This window comes from Gopherus evgoodei, chromosome 5 (genome assembly GCF_007399415.2).
Source record: "Gopherus evgoodei ecotype Sinaloan lineage chromosome 5, rGopEvg1_v1.p, whole genome shotgun sequence".
Classification (NCBI taxonomy): domain Eukaryota; kingdom Metazoa; phylum Chordata; order Testudines; family Testudinidae; genus Gopherus; species Gopherus evgoodei.
In genome coordinates this window covers 126,147,496-126,168,550 of record NC_044326.1, presented here as the reverse complement: position 1 = coordinate 126,168,550, position 21,055 = coordinate 126,147,496, and the positions used below count along the sequence as shown (strand labels likewise).

The 21,055-nt window shown below is 44.5% G+C and overlaps 1 protein-coding gene across 2 annotated transcripts in view; it reads left to right on the top strand.

Annotated features, from left to right (window-relative positions):
• The first annotated feature begins 1,129 nt into the window (after positions 1-1,129).
• Positions 1,130-21,055, top strand: part of CDS1 (CDP-diacylglycerol synthase 1) — a 92,643-nt gene continuing 72,717 nt past the window's right edge. The window contains exon 1 of one of the 2 annotated variants that reach the window (XM_030564967.1): positions 1,130-1,186. In XM_030564967.1, coding sequence (XP_030420827.1) covers positions 1,151-1,186 — 36 coding nt within the window. In that variant the 5' untranslated portion in view covers positions 1,130-1,150. Of the gene's footprint in view, positions 1,187-17,648; positions 17,694-21,055 lie in introns of those variants that run through there. The other variant, XM_030564968.1, reaches the window with a different exon arrangement.

Below are 21,055 nucleotides of genomic sequence, written 5' to 3'. Positions count from 1 at the left end.
AAGGACTAGGCTCGGAGCTGGGGGTCAGGGCTGTGGGGGGGATGGGGTCAAGGGGCACTGGGGCAGCTCAGCTCTGCAGGCTGCTGTTCTCTCCAGGCACAAGGGGAGCAGGAGCAGGGACCAGCCAAGGACCAAGGGGGCAGGAGCACAGGCACCTACGGCCAACCTGTGGGGAGGCACTTGCTTATCTTGCCCAATGCATGAGCGTTGGGGTCCTCTTTCTTCCTCCACTCCACCAGACCAGGGCTGAGGCTCTTTTCTTCTCCATGCCCCTTGCTGGGGCTGACGTGGAGGCTGAGCCAGGGGGCAGCCCCCGCTTTCCTCCAGAAGCCCTTGTGTCGCGCCGTTGCAGGGCTCCTACCATGTGCGCTAAGCACAGCTGCGCCGCTCTGCCCAGCCGCCGGCACCGAGAAAAATTGCAGAGGCTGGAGTCCCTGCTCTGGGAGGGAGAGGGATTCTGAGCCTCTGCCTGCAGCTCAGGGATTCCCCTGGGTCAGCGAAGCCACTATCAGCCCGAACCTCTGGGCTGCCACGCCGGTGCCCTGACCCCGGGGGGCGCCCCAGGCTGCCGGGCTGCTGCGGCGGCACGCTGAGCCTGGGGGGCGCCCTGGGCTGCCACGGCGGCGCCCTGACCCCGGGGGCGCCCTTGGCTGCCGGCTGCAGGCAGCTGCTGCTGTGGGCAGCTCACACTACCTCTCCAGCAGCAGCAGTTGCAACCATTTAAAAATTTTTTGGGGGGTGCTGATTTTTGGCGCCCTCAAATCTTGGCGCCCTAAGCAACTGCCTAGTTTGCCTAAATGGTTGCACCGGCCCTGTGGCCACCTCCTCTCTGGCTACAATCTGGGCCTAGGGAGCATCCCGAGCTCGCTGCCTGGTCCAGCCCCAGCTACCCAACCCAAGGCCTTTCTAGCTGCGCTGGGGCGGAGCTAGGGCGTGGGCGTGGCCTGTGACCTCACACAAGGGGGCGGGGCAGGTCGCGTCGCGCTGGAAGCAGGCTGGAGCCGCTCGTGCACATACTCGTGCAGCTCCTCGCGCACCTGGCTGGCCGCGCCCTTCCAGCGCCCCCTCCCCCGGTGGCGCTGCCGCGGTCTGGTCTGGGGGTGCGGGGCCGGCGGGCGCGCGCGGGGCCCCGGCCGTTCCCTCCGGCGGCATGGCGGGGCTGAGGAGGCGAGGCGCCGGCGACAAGGTGAGCGTGGGGGCGCGGCCCGGCGGGAGAGGAGGAGGAGGAGGGGCGAGGTGACTCTCTGCGTGGCCTCTGGCCGGCCGGCTCGCTCCCCGCGCGCCCCTTTGCCCGCCGGCCCTGGTGGCTGTACCGGGGGTGAAAGGGAAGAGTGGTTCCTACGCCCGCTCTCCCTGCTCCCCCACACATCACCTTATCCTGGGATGGGTGTGAGAGGAAGAGGAGATTTCTCTCCTCCCCAACCCCCCCCCCCCTTATGCAATTGCTGTTCAGTCCTGACAGGGTCACACACTCTCATTTGCACCAGCTGGCACCTTTCCTTAAAGTCTGTGCAGTGCTGGTGGGGCGGGTGAGGGTTCCCTGCTCTGCTCTTCCACGGTCCCTCCCTCTCCCTTGCCTCTTTCCACGCAGGCCTGAGAGGTTGAGGGTAGATTTAAAAGGAGAGTATTCAGCTCCTTTCCGGTTCTACAGCAAGAAGCCGGTCGGTGATTCCCTCTGTACCTGTAGTCTTCATTCATCCTGGCGGGTTGTTTCCTGCAGTTAATCACTCCCCCCGCTTCAGTGCATGAAGTAGTTTGGGAGACATAAACTGCAAATTCAGGGATCTATTGACCTGGTATGTTGGGAAGGAAGAAAAATATTTGTTGCTGAACCTGCCCTAGCTAAAGGTTGTCAGCCCTTCCATGGCAACTCTCTATATTTTATGGTTTTATAACTCTGATAAACGTTTACTTCTGGACTTTAATGTGACTTACAGTATAACATTTCTGTTGAGGAAAAATTTTCAAAATACTGAGTCTCTATGTAGCAGTGTTCATTATATTGGCAACTCTTACCTCCTCCCCCAAACGATGCAGTTTTGTTCACCATTCTAAAACAGATTAAAAACCAAAATGATTATCATTATGACTAAAATTAAAAGGACACAGTAATTTTGTAAAATACGGTAGTTGTGTAAATGTTTTTTGTAATTTAAAACTGCTTTGGATTTAAACATTCAGTGTTTGCAACCCAAACATCACAGCATTTTTCTAAAGTATGTGAACTAGACAGTGAAACTGACTAGTGTTTTTGTTTTCACTTCAGTCTCCTTGAAGAAGAATAATAATAGCAAGCAAATCATGAAAAACAAACAAACCTAACTCATTCAAGAAGAGTCATTGTTGGGTAGCATAAACTGAAGGTGTAAGCCAAGAAGAAAGCTAAATGAAGTAATAACTTATTGGGGATCTATAGCAATCTGCCCCAAAGACTTTCTTTTGTTTTTCTAAACATGCCCCAATTCTCTCAGCCTTTTCCCATAGGTCATTTAAAAGAAAATAAACTTGCTCTCATCTGGACTCCCTCAAGTTTGTCCACCTCTCTCTTACAGTGCAGTACACAAAACTGGACTCAGTACTCCAGCTGAGGCCTCACCAGTGCTAAGCAGAATGGAACAGTTACTTCCCATGTCTTAGCTAGAGCACTACTGTTGTTACATCCCAGAAAGATATTTGCCTTTTGCAACGACACCACTTTGACTCATTCATTTTGTGATACACTGTCACCCACAAATCCTATTCTGCAGTATTGCTTTGTAACCATTATTCTCCATTTTGTATTTATGCATTTGATTTTTCTTTTGTAAGTGCAATACTCTGTATTTGTAGAGTCAGACATAGATGTTGAGATTCACCACAGAATCTGCTGTGCCAGCCCGCCTTTGGCAGACTGTTTTGACAGGTTTTCAATAACCATGACATGAGACCATACACTAGATTGTTAGTTCACAAAGTGGTGATAATCCCCACTCTCCTTTAGGGCTGTGCAACTTGGGTGACCTATAGAAAACACCTGAAAAATCTGGAATGCCAGTACTAGCACTTTCTCAGGAAGGTCCTCAACATAAACTGAGAGGATCGCTGCACTAATGTCAATGTTCTCATGGAGGCCAATGCCTTCAGTATGCCTTCACCAGCTGAGGTGGAACGGGCACTGTGTGCTCATATCTGATGCATGCTTACCACAATAATTGCTGTACACCCAACTTACCAAAGGAGAAAGGAAACAGTGAGGTCAAAAGAAATGTTTTGAAGACACCTTTAATACAAACATCAAGAAATGTGGCCTTGATGCCATGCACTAGGAGACAGTAGCCCAGGTCTGGGCTCGCTGGTGAAGACTTGTCAGAGAAGGGACGATCACTTTTGAGAAAAATTGAATTGCCCTGGTCACAGAAAAATGCCAGAAGAGAAAGGACAGACAAATGTCATGGCCCAAATCTGCCTTACAACATCACCCGCAATGAGTTCGTGGCTCAAGGATTGGACTCCTCAGTCACCAAAGGACCCATTAAAGAAAATAAAAACTTGTGGAAGAGATCACCCACAACACTGAGGGATTGGTGACGACTCTGTATTTGGGGGTTTTGGATTTCATCTTATTGCTTTCAGACCAATTCTCCAATTTATCAAGATACACCTTTACCCCACTATAACGCGACCTGATATAACATGGGTTCGCGTATAGCGCGGTAGCAGCGGGGCTTGGGTGGCGCTTTAAAGGGTCCGGGGCTCCGGCTGCTGTGGGGAGCCCCAAGTGCTTTAAATCCCCCTGGAGCCCTGCCGCCTCTACCCTGATATAACAAGGTTTCAGCTGTAACACGGTAGGGATTTTTGGCTCCTCACGACCGCGTTATAACGGGATAGAGGTATAATTGTGAATTCTAATCCAGTCCTTCAAAGTGCATGCAACCCCTTCCATACAGCTAACCGTCCCTGACGTGTTGGTCTCTGGGAAGCAATGAGACCATTTACATTAGTAGTGCTAATTCAGACAAGTAAGGGTTTGCAGGCCTGTATTCATAATAGAGGAGGGCTCTTCTGATGCTTTGGTCTGTATATTTAAGCTATTAAAAACTTGAAAGGAATGGCAAGCTTTTATTTTGATAGTATCTTGTTCTGAAGTCAAGATGTTACATTTGGCCAGACATACATAATTTTATCAGAATATGGCCTGATGTGTGACTTCTGATTTCTTTGGAATATAACATTGGAGTGTAGGACAAGCATTGAAACACTTATGTCTTAATGCTGGTGGAGTGGTAATACTTTAATTCCTTTGTCTACTAAAATTTATTTTAATCTAAGTAGTTGAGAAATGTCTTGCTTTTTTCTGTTTGATAGAATGATCCTCTTGTTCACTGAAATCATTTTTGTTTCAAATTCAGGAGCACTTTATTGTGCCCACAATACATTCTAGTATTAGCAGGGGCCACAGCATCGAGAGTATTTCTTGTGTGCTCTTCAGTTAGCTAAATGCTTAATGTGGTAGGGAGGGAGCAGGGTATAATAGTTGCACTGCAGGAGTTTTGGGTTTTATTCCTGTATCTGCTACTGAATGTTACTGAGGTATTAATTGCCAAAGAGATCCCTATCTCTGGAATGGAGAAAAAACAGTGGGTGTTGAGATCTAAGTAAACGTTCATGAGGTGCTTGATGTCTGCGGGCTTGTCTACACTCGAAATGCTACAGCAGCGCTTCAGTGTAGATGCTACCTACGCTGATGGGAGGGGTTTTCCTGTCTGCATAGGTAATCCACCTTCCCGAGAGGTAGGAGCCAGGTCCATAGAAGATTTTTTTCTGTCGACCTAGCACTGTCTACATAGGGCCTTAGGTCTTCTTAACTGTGTTGCTCAGGCTTGTGGATTTTTCACATCCCTGATATGTGGCTGTGCCAATCTAATTTTCTAGTATAGTGCAGCCCTAAATAAGGGAGTGCAGTCCCTAACCTCTGTACTATGGAGAAAGAACGGAGGTGAATTATGAACCTTGCTGTACAGGGTTTGCTTAGCATACCCCTATAATCTCCTATTTTTTTTTTTATGGTTTGGTATCTTTTATAAAATAAATAAATAAAATAAAATAAAAAGTTTGCCTAAGGAAAGCCCGAGAAGGGCTTGGAGGGTTTGCTTCACTTCACAGTTAGCACCAGTTACTCCACTCTAACTACCCTAGCTCAAGTGAGTGTGCGCCAAACACCACTCTCCATTGCATTACTAGCTCCAGTGTCAGCAGTGCTCAAGCTTCAATCCAGCCCACTCTGACAGCTTAAAGCACCACTTTAGCTACACTAGAGATTGGTGTGGACAGAAGACTGTGTAGGGGCAAAACTGGTGTTTGCTGCATTGCTAGATTGAACTGTAAAGACAAACACTAATATGTGCTGGAGTCAGGTGTGCAAGTTTGTAGCCTGTTGTGCTTAGATGAGGCTTGGACTCCATCACAACTGTCATTTTTGTCCTTCTGTTATCTATTTGACCCTCACTTTTATTGTCATATCCTTCCTCTGTCCCTGTGGGGCAGGGACTATATCACACAGAAAGTCACTGGTTTCTGTTAGACTCTCTAAAAGACTTATGTTGTCCCTTCTCCAGGTGGTGATGAAAGCAGAAAATGCAATGAAATATTTGCAGCCTGGGTTGTGGTAAGCAGGAGAAAGAGGGAGGGACGTGTTTTTCATGCACGACAGGTGCCATTGTTTTTTTCTGAATATTTCAAAAAGGATAGGCAAAGCAAATTCTTGGGTAAAACCTGGAGTTGAGCTTTAAAGACCGTCACTCACATTCATTTTTTTAAAGAAAACCCCTGAGAATGTTGCAATTTCCACAGAATTCCTCTCTCCTTACCCCCAGTAACAAAAAGTTGGAAAGTTTAGAAATTCAAAGTTAATTCATTTAAAAAAAACATTTCAGCCAAAAGACTTGAAAATATGGAGATATTTACAGTCATCCAAACATCCTTATTGTTACTGTTTCATAACCACTTCTATATCCAGAAACCTTGACAATATAAGCCACAAATGGCTGTTGGTTGTCTGATAAAATTAGTTCCAAATTAGCACAGTCTTGTTAGACCACTTTATTGTTGATCTAAGAGGGTTTTCACACTGCCATTGTTTGTTTACATTGCAACCTTGTGTGACTCCTGACTTCTTTGGGGCCATAAACATAAAGATTTGCACTTGACCACATTGAATTTAAAAAAAAAAAATGTTGGGGAGGGAAGGAGAATCATTTGACTTTGATCTCCTCCCCATTCCCACCCCCACAGATGCATCACAGTTCCCCATCAAATAATAGTTTAAATCAGGGTTTCTCAAACATTCATAGTTTAGATTCAAATGTAATAGACTATCTAGTTAACTACCTACTCTCCCACTTGTGACTGTCAACCAAATTCTCTCCCATTATGTGCATGTAAGATACTTGTAGCAACTACAGCAATCTAATACTAAGGAAGTATTTAACATTTATTTCCTCGTTGAATGTAATCTGTGACCTGGAATTGACAATAGCCAGCACCATGTGACCAGACAGCAAGTACTCTGTGGACCATAGTTGGAGAACTGCAGTTTTAAATAATGTGAAAACAAAAGTACTTCTTCATACTTAACCTTGTTTTTATTCAATATGGTTTATTATAGTATATTGCTTGTACAAATTGTATCTCTGTCTATCTTAGAGACTGTTAGGCAACTGCTCAAATAATTGTTGAACAAGTCCTGCTACAGAATGCTATCACACTAGCAAAAATAATCTAAAAACTAAAGATAAAACAGAAATCTCTGGAGCTTTTTGGATAGTGGTGTTTCTGTGGGGGTTTGGTTTGAGAAGATAGTGGTGATTTTGTGTTTTGAAGTTGCAGTGATTTCTTCCAGGTTGGCTTGAATCAGTGCTTGCTGATATCCTGTATCCAGGGGGCAGTGCTGACCTAGTTTGGCTAGGTTTAAAAGCCAGTGTCTGGGGAACATTGAAGCAGCTAGCAGTTAACAGTAGAATTTCTATGGGACTCTGCCCCCCCCACCTTTCTTTTCTAGGAATAGGGTCTAGGAAGAGAAGACAGTGGTTACTAAGGCTGCTGTAAAAGTGACTCAAGGAGGAGAGGAGACAAGATGGCTAGGTGCAGAAGCTGTGGGATGTAAATAATCCATGAGTGCATATCTGACAGAAGCTATGTACATGTGAAATGTCATCTGGAACAGCTCACAGCAGAGAAGATCCAAGGATTAGAGATGCAGTGGAGATGAGGGGATTGGAAGGTATAATACAGAAGAGGAGAGCAGAGGTGGTACAGATCTCTGAATATTTGTGGACACCTGGCAAACAAAAGGAACTGGAGGACATTCTGCCAGAAGAGGAGGGTGATCCATTGAAGAATGACCCTGAGGACAAGGCAGAGGAAGAGACCAGCTAGTGGTGGTGAAACCCAGTTGAGTAATAGATTTGCTGAACTAGTGAATGAAAGGAAACAGGCAGAAGATGATGTGGTGCAGAAGAAAAATGAGAGACACCGCCCCTGCAGAAGAGAGGAATACTTGATGGAGATACTTGGGGACTGGAGCCTAAGGAAAAATTAGGATGATGTATAGGGGACTGCAAGAGAATATAACACCAAGAAGAACTAGGATACTCAGAATCTGTGTGATTGGGGACTCGATACTCAAAAGAATTGACAGTACTGTCACCAGATTCAGGGAACAGAAATGTGCTGCCTGCTAGGAGCAAGGATACTAGATGTTATGAAACTGAAAATGATCCTAATGGAAGTGAGGGGGAAAAGCCCACTGATTGTGCTGCATCTCAGGCTGAATAACACTGATAGATTTCCACATGTATAGGGGAGATGTGTTTGAAAAGAGAGTCTGTGATAGATTTTTTTTGGCGGGGGGGGGAGGGCAGCAGGGAGAAGAGAACATCCATTGAGATGAATATGTAGTTTGACACCTCTGGGATGTCATTAACCTGAGAACATCCCATTGGGATGAATGGCTAGATCGCATCTCTGTCATCCTCTTAGGGTATGGCTACACTTACAGCTGTACAGCGCTGGGAGTTACAGCTGTCTTCGTACAGCTGTGTAGGGAAAGCACTGCAGTGTGGCCACATTTGCAGCGGTGTTGGGAGTGGTGCATTATGGGCAGCTATCCCAGAGAGCACCTCGTCCCATTTTGGCGTTGTGGGAAGGGGATGGAAGGGTGCGGGTCATTCCGCTTCCTGTCCTAACGCCCCCATGATGCATCACTTCACATCCCAGCAGTCACTGTTTTTCTGTCCACGTTTGGCGCCATTGTGAGTCTCCCAACGGTTTCTGTGCAGCACGATTCTGTGGGAAATGGAGCCAGAGCTGCTGAGGACTTTGCTGGTGAGTGTCGCCGGCACATCACGTTTGGCAGTTGAACTATTCCTTCAGCTCCAAAGTGACAGTGAGGAATCTGACGATGATATTGAGTCTCCTGACGTGTATGACACTAAATTGCTTGTGGCATTCAGGGAAATGCTCAGCACCGTGGAACGCTGCTTTTGGTCTCGGGGAAACAAGCACTGAGTGGTGGGATCACATCGTCATGGAAGTCTGGGTTGACAATCAGTGGCTGCAGAACTTTCGGATGAGAAAAGCCACTTTCATGGGACTGTGTGCTGAACTCGCCTTCACCCTGTGAGGGAAGGACACGAGATTGAGAGCTACCCTGCTGGTGGAGAAGCGGGTGGCTATTGCAATCTGGAAGCTGGCAACTCCAGACAGCTACCGATCGGTCGCAAACCAGTTTGGAGTGGGAAAGTCGACCTTTGGAATCGTGTTGATGCAAGTTTGCACGGCCATTAATCGTATCCTGCTAAGAAGAACCATGACTCTGGGGAACATGCAGGACATTGTGGATGGCTGTGCACAAATGGGTTTCCCTGACTGTGGAGGGGCGATAGATGGGACGCATATTCCTATTCTGGCACCACCCCATCTAGCATCCGAGTACATTAATCGGAAGGGGTATTTCTCTCTGGTTCTCCAGGCGCTTGTGGATCACCGTGGGTGTTTCATTGACATTAACACAGGCTGGCCTGGAAAGGTGCATGATGCATGCATCTTTCGGAAGCTGCAGGTCGGTTATATCCCCGTGCTGTACACTCCATAATATTTGTGAAGGGAAGGGTGAAACGTTCAGTCAGGAATGGACCTCTGAGGTTCAGTGCCTGGAGGCTGAATTTCCACAGCCAGAGAGCAGGGCTACTAGAGAGGCCCAGCACAGGGCTACAAGTATTAGGGATGCCTTGAGGGAGGAATTTGAGGCTGAAAACCAACAGTAATGTTTGGTGCCTTGCACAGGAGTGAAGTGCAGTGGTTACAATGTTAGCAGGAATCTGTTTTTCCTAAGCTGGTTTGCAGTGCCTGTTTCTTTCCTGGGCTACGGTATCTTTCACTTTCTGCAATAATAAAAACTGTTTTCAAAGCCAAGAATTCATTTATTGAAAAGAAAATAACTTTGACAGACACACAACATTTTGGGAACCTAAAAGGGCAGGGGGGTGGGGTGGTGAACTGTACAGTCACAGGTTTGAATATGTCCTGTGTGGAGTGCTGTGCTTCAGGATGAAAATATTGCATGGTGATGGGGGTTGAGTGCAGAGGGTAAGGGTCGAAGTTCTCAGGGCTGGTTGGTGAACGTACAGCTGTTGGAGGCAGCTGGTGGTGGTAAGAACCTGGATGCTGGGGGAGGGGGTTTGGAGCTGACATTGGGGAAAGAGGGAAAGAGCGTTGGGACGGGGCGGGGCCGGCACGGTAATGCTCTGCCTGCAGGGCTACAAGTGACTGGATAGAGTCTGCTTGGCGCGCCAGGATGCTTATCAGCTGTTTTGTGCTTTTCTTCTTAGCCACTGCGTTTCTCTGGTGGATCCTGCTTTCCCTTTCCCTCCAGTCCTGCAGTTTTTTACTCTCTCTGGCTGAGTGATCCATAACTGCTTTCAGCATGTCTTCTTTGCTTTTTCGTGGCTTCTTTCTGAGGTTTTGTAGCCTCTGAGCAGTGGATGATACGGGCAGTCGAGTAGTCAAGGACACTTTTCGAAAGGCAAGAATGGCAAGAGTTAACAGAGGCAGCATTGTTTATAATCTCACCCAGACAGTTATTCCCACACAGTGAAGGAGTTTACAGTCTTCACTTTAGCATACTTTTCCCATACCAAACAGAGCGCACATAACCCACAGGAGCCACGAAATGGTGAGTAAGGGGGACTGATTGCTTCAGGGATGTGCAGGGGTTTCTGTGCGTTGGGGAAAGCAAACTGCTGCAGGGGGCATCTACACTGAACAGTCTCCCAACATTTTCCACAGGAGTTAATCCTGGAAGATATCTTGCTGCTGTGGGTCACCTGGGAAGAGCGGGAGGGTTTTCTACAGCAATGCGGATTCTGCCCTGGCCCCTATGCAGCTTGCCTGTGTGCAGCAATAGTCCCCCCACCCCTTGTGGCACAATGGTGCGAACGCGTTAGCCTGACTGGGACAAGGACCACAGTGGCTCTCCCTATAAACTTGTGCAAGCGCATTGCCCACGCTCTGGCTGAAACTTTTGAAGAGATTACTGAGGCTGATTACTGCAACGCGATAGACCACATCAATGGGCTATTCCACATCTAGGCATGCATGCAGCCCTAACTTTCCCTCCTCTCCCGAAACATTTCCATCCTGAAAATAAAAGCTGCTTACCGGGAACCCTCTCCTCTGCTTGTCCTTCACCAAGTACCGGCTGCTGCGACTGGCTACCTTCCTCCTGGCTTGAGAAGAGCTCCTGGCTGCATGCTTCCTGGGACTCCAGGGTGTCTCCCTCCACCCCAGTACCCTCTCTCTTGGGTCCCTCCCCCCCGCTCTGAAGTGTCCATCGTGGTCGTCGGATTGGCAGTGGGGTCACCCCCAAGTATCGCGTCCAGCTCCTTGTAAAAACGGCATGTCGTGGGGGCAGCATTGGAGCAGCAGTTTCCCTCCCGGGCTTTGCAATAGGCACTCCGCAGCTTCTTCACTTTAACCCTGCACTGCACTGCTTCCTGGTCATGGCCCGTTTCCAGCATGGCCCTTGAGATCTGCCCATAGGTATCGTAATTCCTACGGCTGGAGTGCAGCTGTGACTGCACAGCTTCCTCACCCAAAACACTGAGGTCCAGCAACTCGCCATTGCTCCATGCTGGGGCTCGTTTAGCGCGTGGAGGCATGGTCACCTGGAAAGAGTCTGATTGCACTCCACACCTGGCTGAGCAAACAGGAAGGGGATTTTTAAAATTCCAGGGGCATTTAAAGGGCGGGTAACGGAGGCCAAGGCAGTGGAGTGCGAACTGATGAGCAGAGTGGCTGAACAGGCATTCTGTGATCCCTCTGAATACTCTGGAGGCCAATTACGGCGCTTTTGGTGGCCACACTGGCAGAGCAGCGCTGCATCACCAGCGCTGCAATCGTTATACCCCAGGCAGAGCAGGAGTACAGCCAGCGCTACAGCCAGGGAGATGCAGCGCTGTATGTACCTTGCAAGTGTGGACGGTGAGTAAGTTACAGCGCTGTAAACCCACCACCAGTGCTCCAACTCTCCAGTGTAGCCATACCCTTATGTTTCAAAGGATTGGGCAGAGTTGCCTCCAGCTGGTAGGTAGGCTCCTCACATTCCATGAATTACCACCTTCCCTCATCCTTGTGGTGCTTCCAGCCCTACTGGGGCATTGGGGATCCAGGAGATGGGCAGAGCTAGTGGTAGCATTCCAATGAAGGCTTTTTGTTTTTTTCCATACCCCAACAAGTGCCTGCTTACTACCACCACTTCCTGAAAAAACAAGGGAAATTCACTGCTTGAAAACTTGATTAATGCAGAGTTAAGGTTGACCAGCGATGCCTTGTACCCTTCCAGAAAGTCAAATGCACCTGAAAACTAGAAAATAAAATTAAATGAAAACAAGCGAGCACATCTGAAAATCAGGGAATACAGAGTTAAGGTAATATCTCCCACTCTCTTATCTATCCAACTGTGCCTGTCTTCTGATGCTGACAAGCAATCCAAACAAACTGGACATACCCCTCACAAAATCTGCCATTTTTTGTGTTGTGTTGGGTACAACATAATGTTATACTGTCATTCCTCTTCGTACACTCTTACTGACCCTCACTTTGCTTTACTAAGATTTTTGAGCAGTGAATAGTGGAAGCCTATTGTTATCAAGCTTCCAAATGCTGCTGAGAGAAAGGCATAGGACCAGGGTGTGTGCTGTGTCTGACAGGAGGCAAAGAAGAGAAGGCTCATCCCAAGCGAAAGGGATGAAAAGGTGTTTTAAGTATCTTAAATTCTGAGATACCCCAGGAAGTTGAGCTTTCCTTGAAATAAGTTAAAGTGGACCTTGGGAGCTTTAATTTATGGCAGATTTACCTCGCTCCCAGCATAGAGCACTGACCATTTCTTCACAAGCTCAGCAGGCCCTTGTGTTGGGGGTTATGAGGAAAGTGTGTGTGGTGGTGGTGGTGGTGAAGTTGGGGAGGTAGGTGTGGCAGACTTGGAAAACTGATCTGGATTTGAAGTTAACATTCCAGATTACTAATTCAGTTTCACTGTATGTTTCTGGCTTTGAAAACAGAAGTAAAATGACTTCTTCATTGGTAGAACTGAGGTAATATTTATGAGGCTGTTGAAGATTAATACTGGCATCCTTGAAAATAGAGCCTCATAAGGGCTTATCCTAGATCAGTGTTTAATTGTAACTCCTCACTCCTGGAAGTGGCAAGAAAGGCATTTGGAGGGGGAGTCATGAGGCATTGAAAATTGTAATGCAGTCCAACAGTGTTCGTGTGGTAAAGTGCCTAGCACCGTAGAGTCGTGGTCTATGCCTAGGGCTGCTAGATGCTGGGATAATACTATTCATAAAAGCAAAGAAAATCTCACTCCCCGTGCCACCCTTAGGGTATGTCTTCACTAGCAACGTTAAAGCGCTGCCGCCCGCAGGAGCGCTTTAACATGACTGTGTAGTCGTGGCACCAGCACTGGGTAAGAGCTCTCCCAGTGCTGTGAAAAAACAAAAATCACCCCCACAAGGGGAGGAGCTGGGAGCACGGCTTCCAATGCTGATGCATTGTCTACACTGCCACTTTACAGCGCTGAAACTTGCAGCGCTCGGGGGTGTTTTTTCACACCCCTGAGCGAGAAAGTTGCAGTGCTGTAAAGTAGCAGTGTAGACAAGGGTTTACCCTTCAAGATCAAGTATTCTGTGAATTTCTCAAAACACACAGGCAGATTATATGGGCTTATCTTTATCACTGACTCTCTTCGTGGGGGTTTAATAGTTAATGGAAGGGAGTTGTGAAAATTTGACCTTGAATAAGGGATTACCAACCTGAAAAAAATTGATCAATGCCATCCTATGATATTAAAGTCACATATTAGATCTGGACCAAGTGGTATGTTCCCATAACTATTCTGTTCTACTGAGGCTACTGATCTGATCATTATTATAGTATCTTTCCTGAGAATGCTGAGGCCTTTTTTTTAGTGTTTTCTTACAAATTATAGCTGAAATTCTAGTGACAGCTGTATTAAGGTGCTTATCAGTTTACCTGTCAATCCTTGTTTAGTCATAACTTTGTGTAAATTTTACTTTTCAAACTGAAACTTTCCAGGATTTCTCTGGTGGGGTTCTTGAAAGTTTGATTCAAACTATAGTTGAGCTCTTCTTGAAAATAAGTGGGAAAACATTCTCCATTATATTAAAACAAAAGAATCTTTCCAAAAACAACTACCCTCAAATATGATTTCTTCTATCTTTCTGAACAGCTGTTTCGTTCAAATGTCTGGAGCTAGAATTGAAACAGTGATTGAAGTGGAAGTGTTGACTTTTTCTCATTGGAAAACCACACTGCCTGTGTGAAATGTTAGCACTAAGCTCATTCATAAAATGAGCAGTCAAGGGGAATGGTGGTACCCAATTAATTGGCTGTATACTGAAAAATGTACTGAAAGAATGCACTAAATGAGGTCTGATTACACAAAAGCCCTTCCCTTATTCACCCTACATCTTGTACTTAGATGACTTTGTGGGTCACTATTTACCATGCATATGCAGAATACTAAACCACTATAAGATTGTACACATGAATCAACCTAAGATTTCTATACTAATCTGTAAATGAAACACTTTCTTGATTCAGTTATTAAAGGAAAAACTAATTTGAAAGAGAATTAAGGTAAGCCGCCACTTACCTATTTCTCCTAAAGAAGCTTCTACCTCTGTTCTGCAGCCTTTTTCAGAAAGCATATATGCCAAGTTCTATATCTTAGTCTTGAGATCATAAAATTCCTCTTAAATGCTTTCTATCACCCGTTGATTATCCTTGAATATGCCTTTTTTGAACACTTTTTTTTTGCCTATTTGTAACATTCACAAGTGAATGCAGTGCTTTTGCTACATATGCTTTGCTGTTTTTCAGTTTTGAGCAGTGTGAATCCAGATTTATATTTAAGTTTCTGTAAATGTGATCCCTCACTCATTGCCTGTGGAATTGCCATTATGTATAACACACTTTTGTCTTCTACCACTTCATACATTCCAAGTTGGTAACTTACTGCTTAGTCCTCTATTATACATTCTGAGATTTGATCCACAGGGCCAGTTGTCTGGCTCTGACTTAAGAATGTAGAACACTGTGCAGATCCTGGACTTTTGAAGGGTTTGTCAGTGCTACTGATGGGAGATGTGATTTGTGGCACACATAACCATACCTGAGCTAGCTTTTTAAAAAAAAAGATTAGCGTTATAGCTGTGGCTGCATAAGCTAACTCCCCAAGTATGTACCCAGGTTACGAGGTGGGATTGTTCTCACGCAGGGTGAATTGCTTTAAATCAAAGCAATCTTAATCATGATTTAAATCAGCAAGCAGAAAACTTTAATTTAAGTAGTCTATTTTAATCATGATTTGCATTTGTACTTTTCAGTTATTTTTCTAAAGAAAGGTTGATTTGCATTGATAACCATTAAAACATGTTGATTTACAACTAACTCTAGCCTTTACACTATCATCCTGGTTAGCAAAAAACAAACAAAAAACAAAACCAAATTTAATCATTCTACATACTTTTTTTTTAAAGCAATTATATAACTTGATATCCATTTATTCAGATTCTTAATGTTTATATTCTGTTAGTTAGAAAACAGTGAATGATGCATTTCTTATATTAGGTTGATTTTTTTTTTTACTTGTGATTTGTATCAAACTCTATTTGAATGGAAATTCAAATTAAATTTAATACACAACATTTAATTATTAATTAAAACGACTTTAAGTCTTCAGGACACATAAGCAAAAATGTTTATCAAAACGAGTTTTTCATTTAAAACTGATGTATTAAACAAAGAAAGTGTCATCTGTAATTATTGAGCTGAAGGATTATGATGACCAGAAAAATTATGTTCAAGATTTTAGAACTAGTAATCTCATTTGCTCTCACATAGCTTTTATTTATAGATTAGAAGAGAAAAATAAGCTTTCCTGTGTTTTTGTTTTATTTATTTTGATGCCCCGTTGGTTTCTTAACTGTGAATACACTAATCGTTTGAACTGAGCTAGCTGAATGAACTGAAATGAAGAAAATATTCTCTCTGCACCTACAGAAGAGGCCACTGTTGGCAAAAGCTTGTTTAGTACTTCAGCAGACTCTGATTCTAGGCGTGAGTGACACAAACCATAAAGTTAATGGAACTTTCTTTAATTCTTGGTAGCAAACATACTGCCTAGTATTATTTATATTTATTTTTAACAATTTTAATTAGAAGTTTAGGCCTTAACAAAGGTTGACAATTAAAAATTGTTTTACTTATGTTTATTTTTAAAAAATAACCTGTATTTAATTTAAACATACATTCATTTTTTTAATCCACGCTGTTCTCGAGTGGCTAGGCCGTACTGCTGCAGTTACGCAGCTATTTTTAGCAAGCTAGTACAAGTATGCATACACATGATGCAGTCACACCTCTTGATTGCGGTGCAGACACACTTAGAGAGGAGTCATTTTGGCAGCTGCGAGAGTCCCTTTTAAGGAGGTCTGTGTTCTAACTAAAATGACATTCCTTAATATAAAAGAGTGGATTAAAAACAAGAAATATCTACCACCAGTAATCCTGACCAAATTGTAGTGACTTCAGACCATGGTTTCTTTTAACTAAAAAATGGCAACCTGCATACCTTACAAATTTAATTTTTCTACAGTCTTCTTTGCCAAGACCCCTTCAGTTGCTGTGATTTTCAAAAATTTTGTTTTACAGCTTGGAACTTTAATCTCAGCTTTTTAATACATGAATACTGCTAAGAACTGGGTTAACTTTCTGTTAAAATCTCAAACATCCTTGATCTGCACATACAAGAGTGTGGCATGCTTGTTTACTTGTTACCTAGATCTGTCTAAATTCGTTTCACATGTCTGTTGGAAATCATCTCATATCTTGTTAGTGACCATCTCAAGGTACTGTAAGCCCCCATCCCGAATTGGGGTGGGACAGTCCTGAAATACAGAGCTCAAGCTCTGTATGTCACTTAGGGCTAACCTGAGCTAATTATCTTGGGGATCCCTTCCTTACGCATAGAAATATTGTCCTCTCCATATTCCAGGAAGCATCATGGTCAGTTTTTCTTGACATGAATTTTTATCTCCTTCTCCCAGAGCTCAAGTTGATGGGATGAGGGTTTGTGCACTCTTCACTTCATGGGTGTTTGTGGGGAGCAATCTACAAAGTCTTTTGTCCACCAGTGTTCCACAAGGGGTTGTCTGATGTCTGTAGACTTTTGTTGGGCAGGAGATGACACCTTTTTTAGTAAACCAGTATTTCATACTAGATAATGCTTCTCTCCTAACAGTGGAGGTTTACGGTTTTGGAGCAAACACTTTTATAGTTACAAGGCAAGCACTTTAATATTAACCTTATAATAGAGGATATAGATAATATAAGTGAGATCAATGCGTGCAGAAATTTATAAGAATTTCATAAAGTCTAAACACAGAGCTTAACTTTTGTTTTAACAATATGAAACATACAGGTGAGTTTCTAGCTATGCTTTTGTCAGTGTTCAATGAGGCCTAGGGGCCTTTGCATGAACTGGCACCTGTTCTGCCAGCATCACAGCCTCTGTGGTTAATACTTCAGAAAGCCAGGCTTGCTCTTTAAACAAACTCAAAATGATGTCAGCTAAACAGTAGGTTTGAGTACTTCTGAAAGAAAAGGCAGGCAGGCTAGCACAAGATGATATCCAAGTTTTTCTTTCAAACAATGGAAGTATGTTGCCTCTTTTCTCCAAGTACTGCTAATGCAAACAGACTTTATATAGGAGGCAGGGGGGGAAAAACTGTGGAGATGATAAACCTTGAAGCAATGAAACCACAGACTGCAAGACTATTTGATCAAAGTAGCTACTTTCTTGGCTGAACAACCGTAGCTACCTGATTTACCGAAAGTAGTGTAATTCTGTTTATAGAACCTCTGATGTATTGGGTCCAGCATCTGGAAGTGAGTCCTCTAAATTCCTGAGAACAAGAGCATGGCTTGATCTAGTAAACTAGTTGTAGGATGCACACTGCATAGTTTAATGTTTGCCTGTAAAACACCATGGATGCCTGTAGTGCTAGATAACAGAAGAAATTACCTTTCTGGAGGAGTTTACATTCTTAAATTAGAGTTCATTTATCATATTTGTGAGTATCTTATTTTTATTTCATGCCTATATTGAAAAATACATCTTCCTTCCTCTTTATGATGCTGAGATTCTCATATGTTAACTTTATTAACCTTCTTGAGTACTGTACTTCTCTCTAGTCTCTATCCACAGTATCAGTTAATAGTGTCTTCCAGAATTTTACTCTCCTCTTCTCAGCATTGTGTTTAACCTTTTTAAACATTAATTGAAAAACTCTTTACCTACCAAATGTGAATTTTGGCTTGTGTTTTTGCTGCAACAGTTAATTGTCTTGCTGCAGCAGCCTTAAGAAAAATGAGTCCTTGAAGATCTAGATTCCTTCACTTTTTCACTTAAAATGACGTGTTGCCTGGTTTAAGGAGCTGAAGACTGAGAACATCAAACTTATGAGAGAGACGAGGTGGGTGAGGTAATATCTTTTATTGGACCAACTTCTGTTGGTGAAAGAAGAGGTGAATTTTGAGCCCCACAAAACTCTTCAGATCGTGTAATTTTAGTCTTCACAAATTCTGGCAATATTTGCCTCTATTGCTATTCTATTGTAAGGGATGGAGTTTGGACACAACTCGCAGTCCAATTTAATAATAAGGGATGGTTCCACTATTTGCCATCAACACAGACATCCTTTTCCCTTTTTTCAAAAGTGACACACTTAGGAGCCTAAATTTCAGTGAAAGTCAGTAGTACTTAGGCTTCTACATGATGTTTTGATAATGGGACTTAAAGCAGCATAGATCAAAGCACGCTATAGAACTTTTAGTGCATGACAGCAGGGTGCACATGGACACTTAGGTCATGTCTACACCACAGAGTTAAGTTGACTTAAGTTACATCAACAATCATAAAGCGTTGTAATTACATTGCTTATGCATGTTCACACAACACTCTGTGTTGGCAGAGTGCATCCATAGTTGGTGCACTAGCAGTGCACCATAGGTAGCTATCCCACTGTGCAAATTGTCACCTTCTGCAACTAGGGCTTCTGGGAAGAGACCCCATGATGCAGTTTTCTCCATCCCATCATTCCATGGGTTTCTGACTACATTGCGTGCCATTTTTCAACTGCCCCTGTAAACTTTGTGCCCGCCATCTGTGTCTAAAAGCACGGATCCTGCACTGCTCTCATGTGATGAGCATTATGGACACACTGCAAGATCAGCCGCATTATTTCATGAGCTGCAAATCTAGAAACGAATCTGTGGTGCCTGCCATGCAGAGTGCCATGGAAAGAAATAATTCAGGATTAATGTTGGCATTCATGAAGCAGCTGCACATGGTGGGCTGTTGCTATTGGACTCAGGAAACAAGCACTGAGTGGTGGGACTGGGTTTTGATGCAGGTATGGGATGACTAGCAGTGGCTGCAGAACTTTTGGATGCGCAAAGCTTTTTTCCTGGAACTGTGTGCTGAGCTTGCCCCTGCATTGCGGTGTAAGGACACTAGAATGAGAGCTGTCCTCATGGTGGAAAAATGAGTGACAATCACTGTGTGGAAGGTGGCAACTCCAGACTGCTACTGGTCAGTTGGGAATCAGTTTGGAGTTGGGAAGTCCACCATGGGGGTTTCAGTGATGCAAGTGTGCAGGGCCATTAATTGCCTCCTGCTGTGAAGGACTGTGACTCTCTGGGCAATGTGCAGGAAATAGTGGATGGCTTTGCAGCAGTGGGATTCCTTAACTGTGGCAGAGCGATAGATGGCACGCATATCTCAGTTTTGGCTCCAGACCGTCTTGCAATGGAGTATATCAACAGAAAGGGTTCCTTTTGATGGTATTGCAGGCACTGGTGGATCACCGGGGTTGTTTCACTGACATCAATGCGGGCTAGTCAAGGAAGGCGCATGCGGCATGCATCTTCAGGAACACTGGCCTATATAGAAATCTGGATGCAGGGACTTTCATTCCAGACCAGAAGATTCCAGTAGGGCACATGGAAATGCCCATAGTGATTCTGAGAGACCCAGCATACCCCTCACACTCATGGCTCATGAAGCCTTACACCAGAAACCTTGACAGCAGCAAGGAGTGCTTCCACAAGCTCAGCAGGAGCAGAATGACCATAGAATGTGCTTTTGGCAGACTAAAGGGTCACTAATGCTGCTTTTTTGGTAGGTTAGACTTCCATGATGAAAATATTCCCATGGTCATAGCAGCCTTTTGTACTCTTCCCCCTTGATTTCAGAAATGTTATGTAAAGTTTCCTAAGGGATAGAGCATTGAAGTGGATCACCTGGTGTCTGATTTTGAGCACCCAGACACAGAGGGGCTCAGCAGGGGGCATTTTAAGGCTTTGAAGCAGCATTTTGGCAATGAGCCCTAGAAATGTCTTTCTGTAATGAATTCAGGCAGTCATTGTTTACTTGCCATCTTAAATGACCCTTGTACAGAGTGCTGCCTGAGCCTTAATCATAGTCTGCATATGAGCTGATTTGCTAATATGTATGAATTTCTGCTGCACCCACCGTGTGTAGGACACAAATAAAAAATGATATTTCGGAGACTACATTTTTATTAAACAGAAATATCTTGATTATCACTAAAGTTTTTTTTCTCCTGACAACAGTTCATCTTAATTAGCCTCTTAGAGTTGGTTGGGCAACTCCCACCTTTTCATGTTCTCTGTATGTGTGTGTGTGTGTGTGTGTGTGTGTATATATATATATATATATATATATATATATATGTGTGTATAATCTCCTCACTATATGTTCCATTCTGTGCATCCGATGAAGTGGCTGTAGCCCACGAAAGCTTATGCTCAGATAAATTTGTTAGTCTCTAAGGTGCCACAAGTACTCCTGTTCTTTTTGCGGATACAGGCTAACACGGCTGCTACTCTGAAACACAGATTTCTGTTTCCTGCCAGGGACTTGACAATGAGCAGCACACTCTCAAATGAGGCTCTCACAGCTGTTGTGTAAATCCAGCTGTTGTTATGGAACTGGTCCCTAGGGGTGAAGTGCAAGGGGTACTGTGATGGGCCGGGAACATGTGAGGAATGTTTGTGGGGAGTTTGGCTAGGGCTTGGAAAGCAGTTCTGTATGTGCTGCAGGGGGAGTCGAGCACAAGCGTTCCAACTGCAGCACAGTCAGGGACCTGAGCATCTCTCTGTTTGGTCCTCCATGAGCTTTATCATCCACTCATGCTCCTCTATTATTCACTCCTGCCCCTGTCTCCTCTCCTGCCTATCCTTTCTGAGTTTTTTTGTTTATTCTCTTGCCACGCTCTGTGCTTGCTATCTGCATGATAAGATTATTGCAGCACTTCTCGAAACATGCCCTCCTTACTCCTCATTCCCCTCCTTATCTGACTGAGGCGCTCTGCTGATGTGTAGGAGCTGGCCCTCAAGGGCACATCTGCAG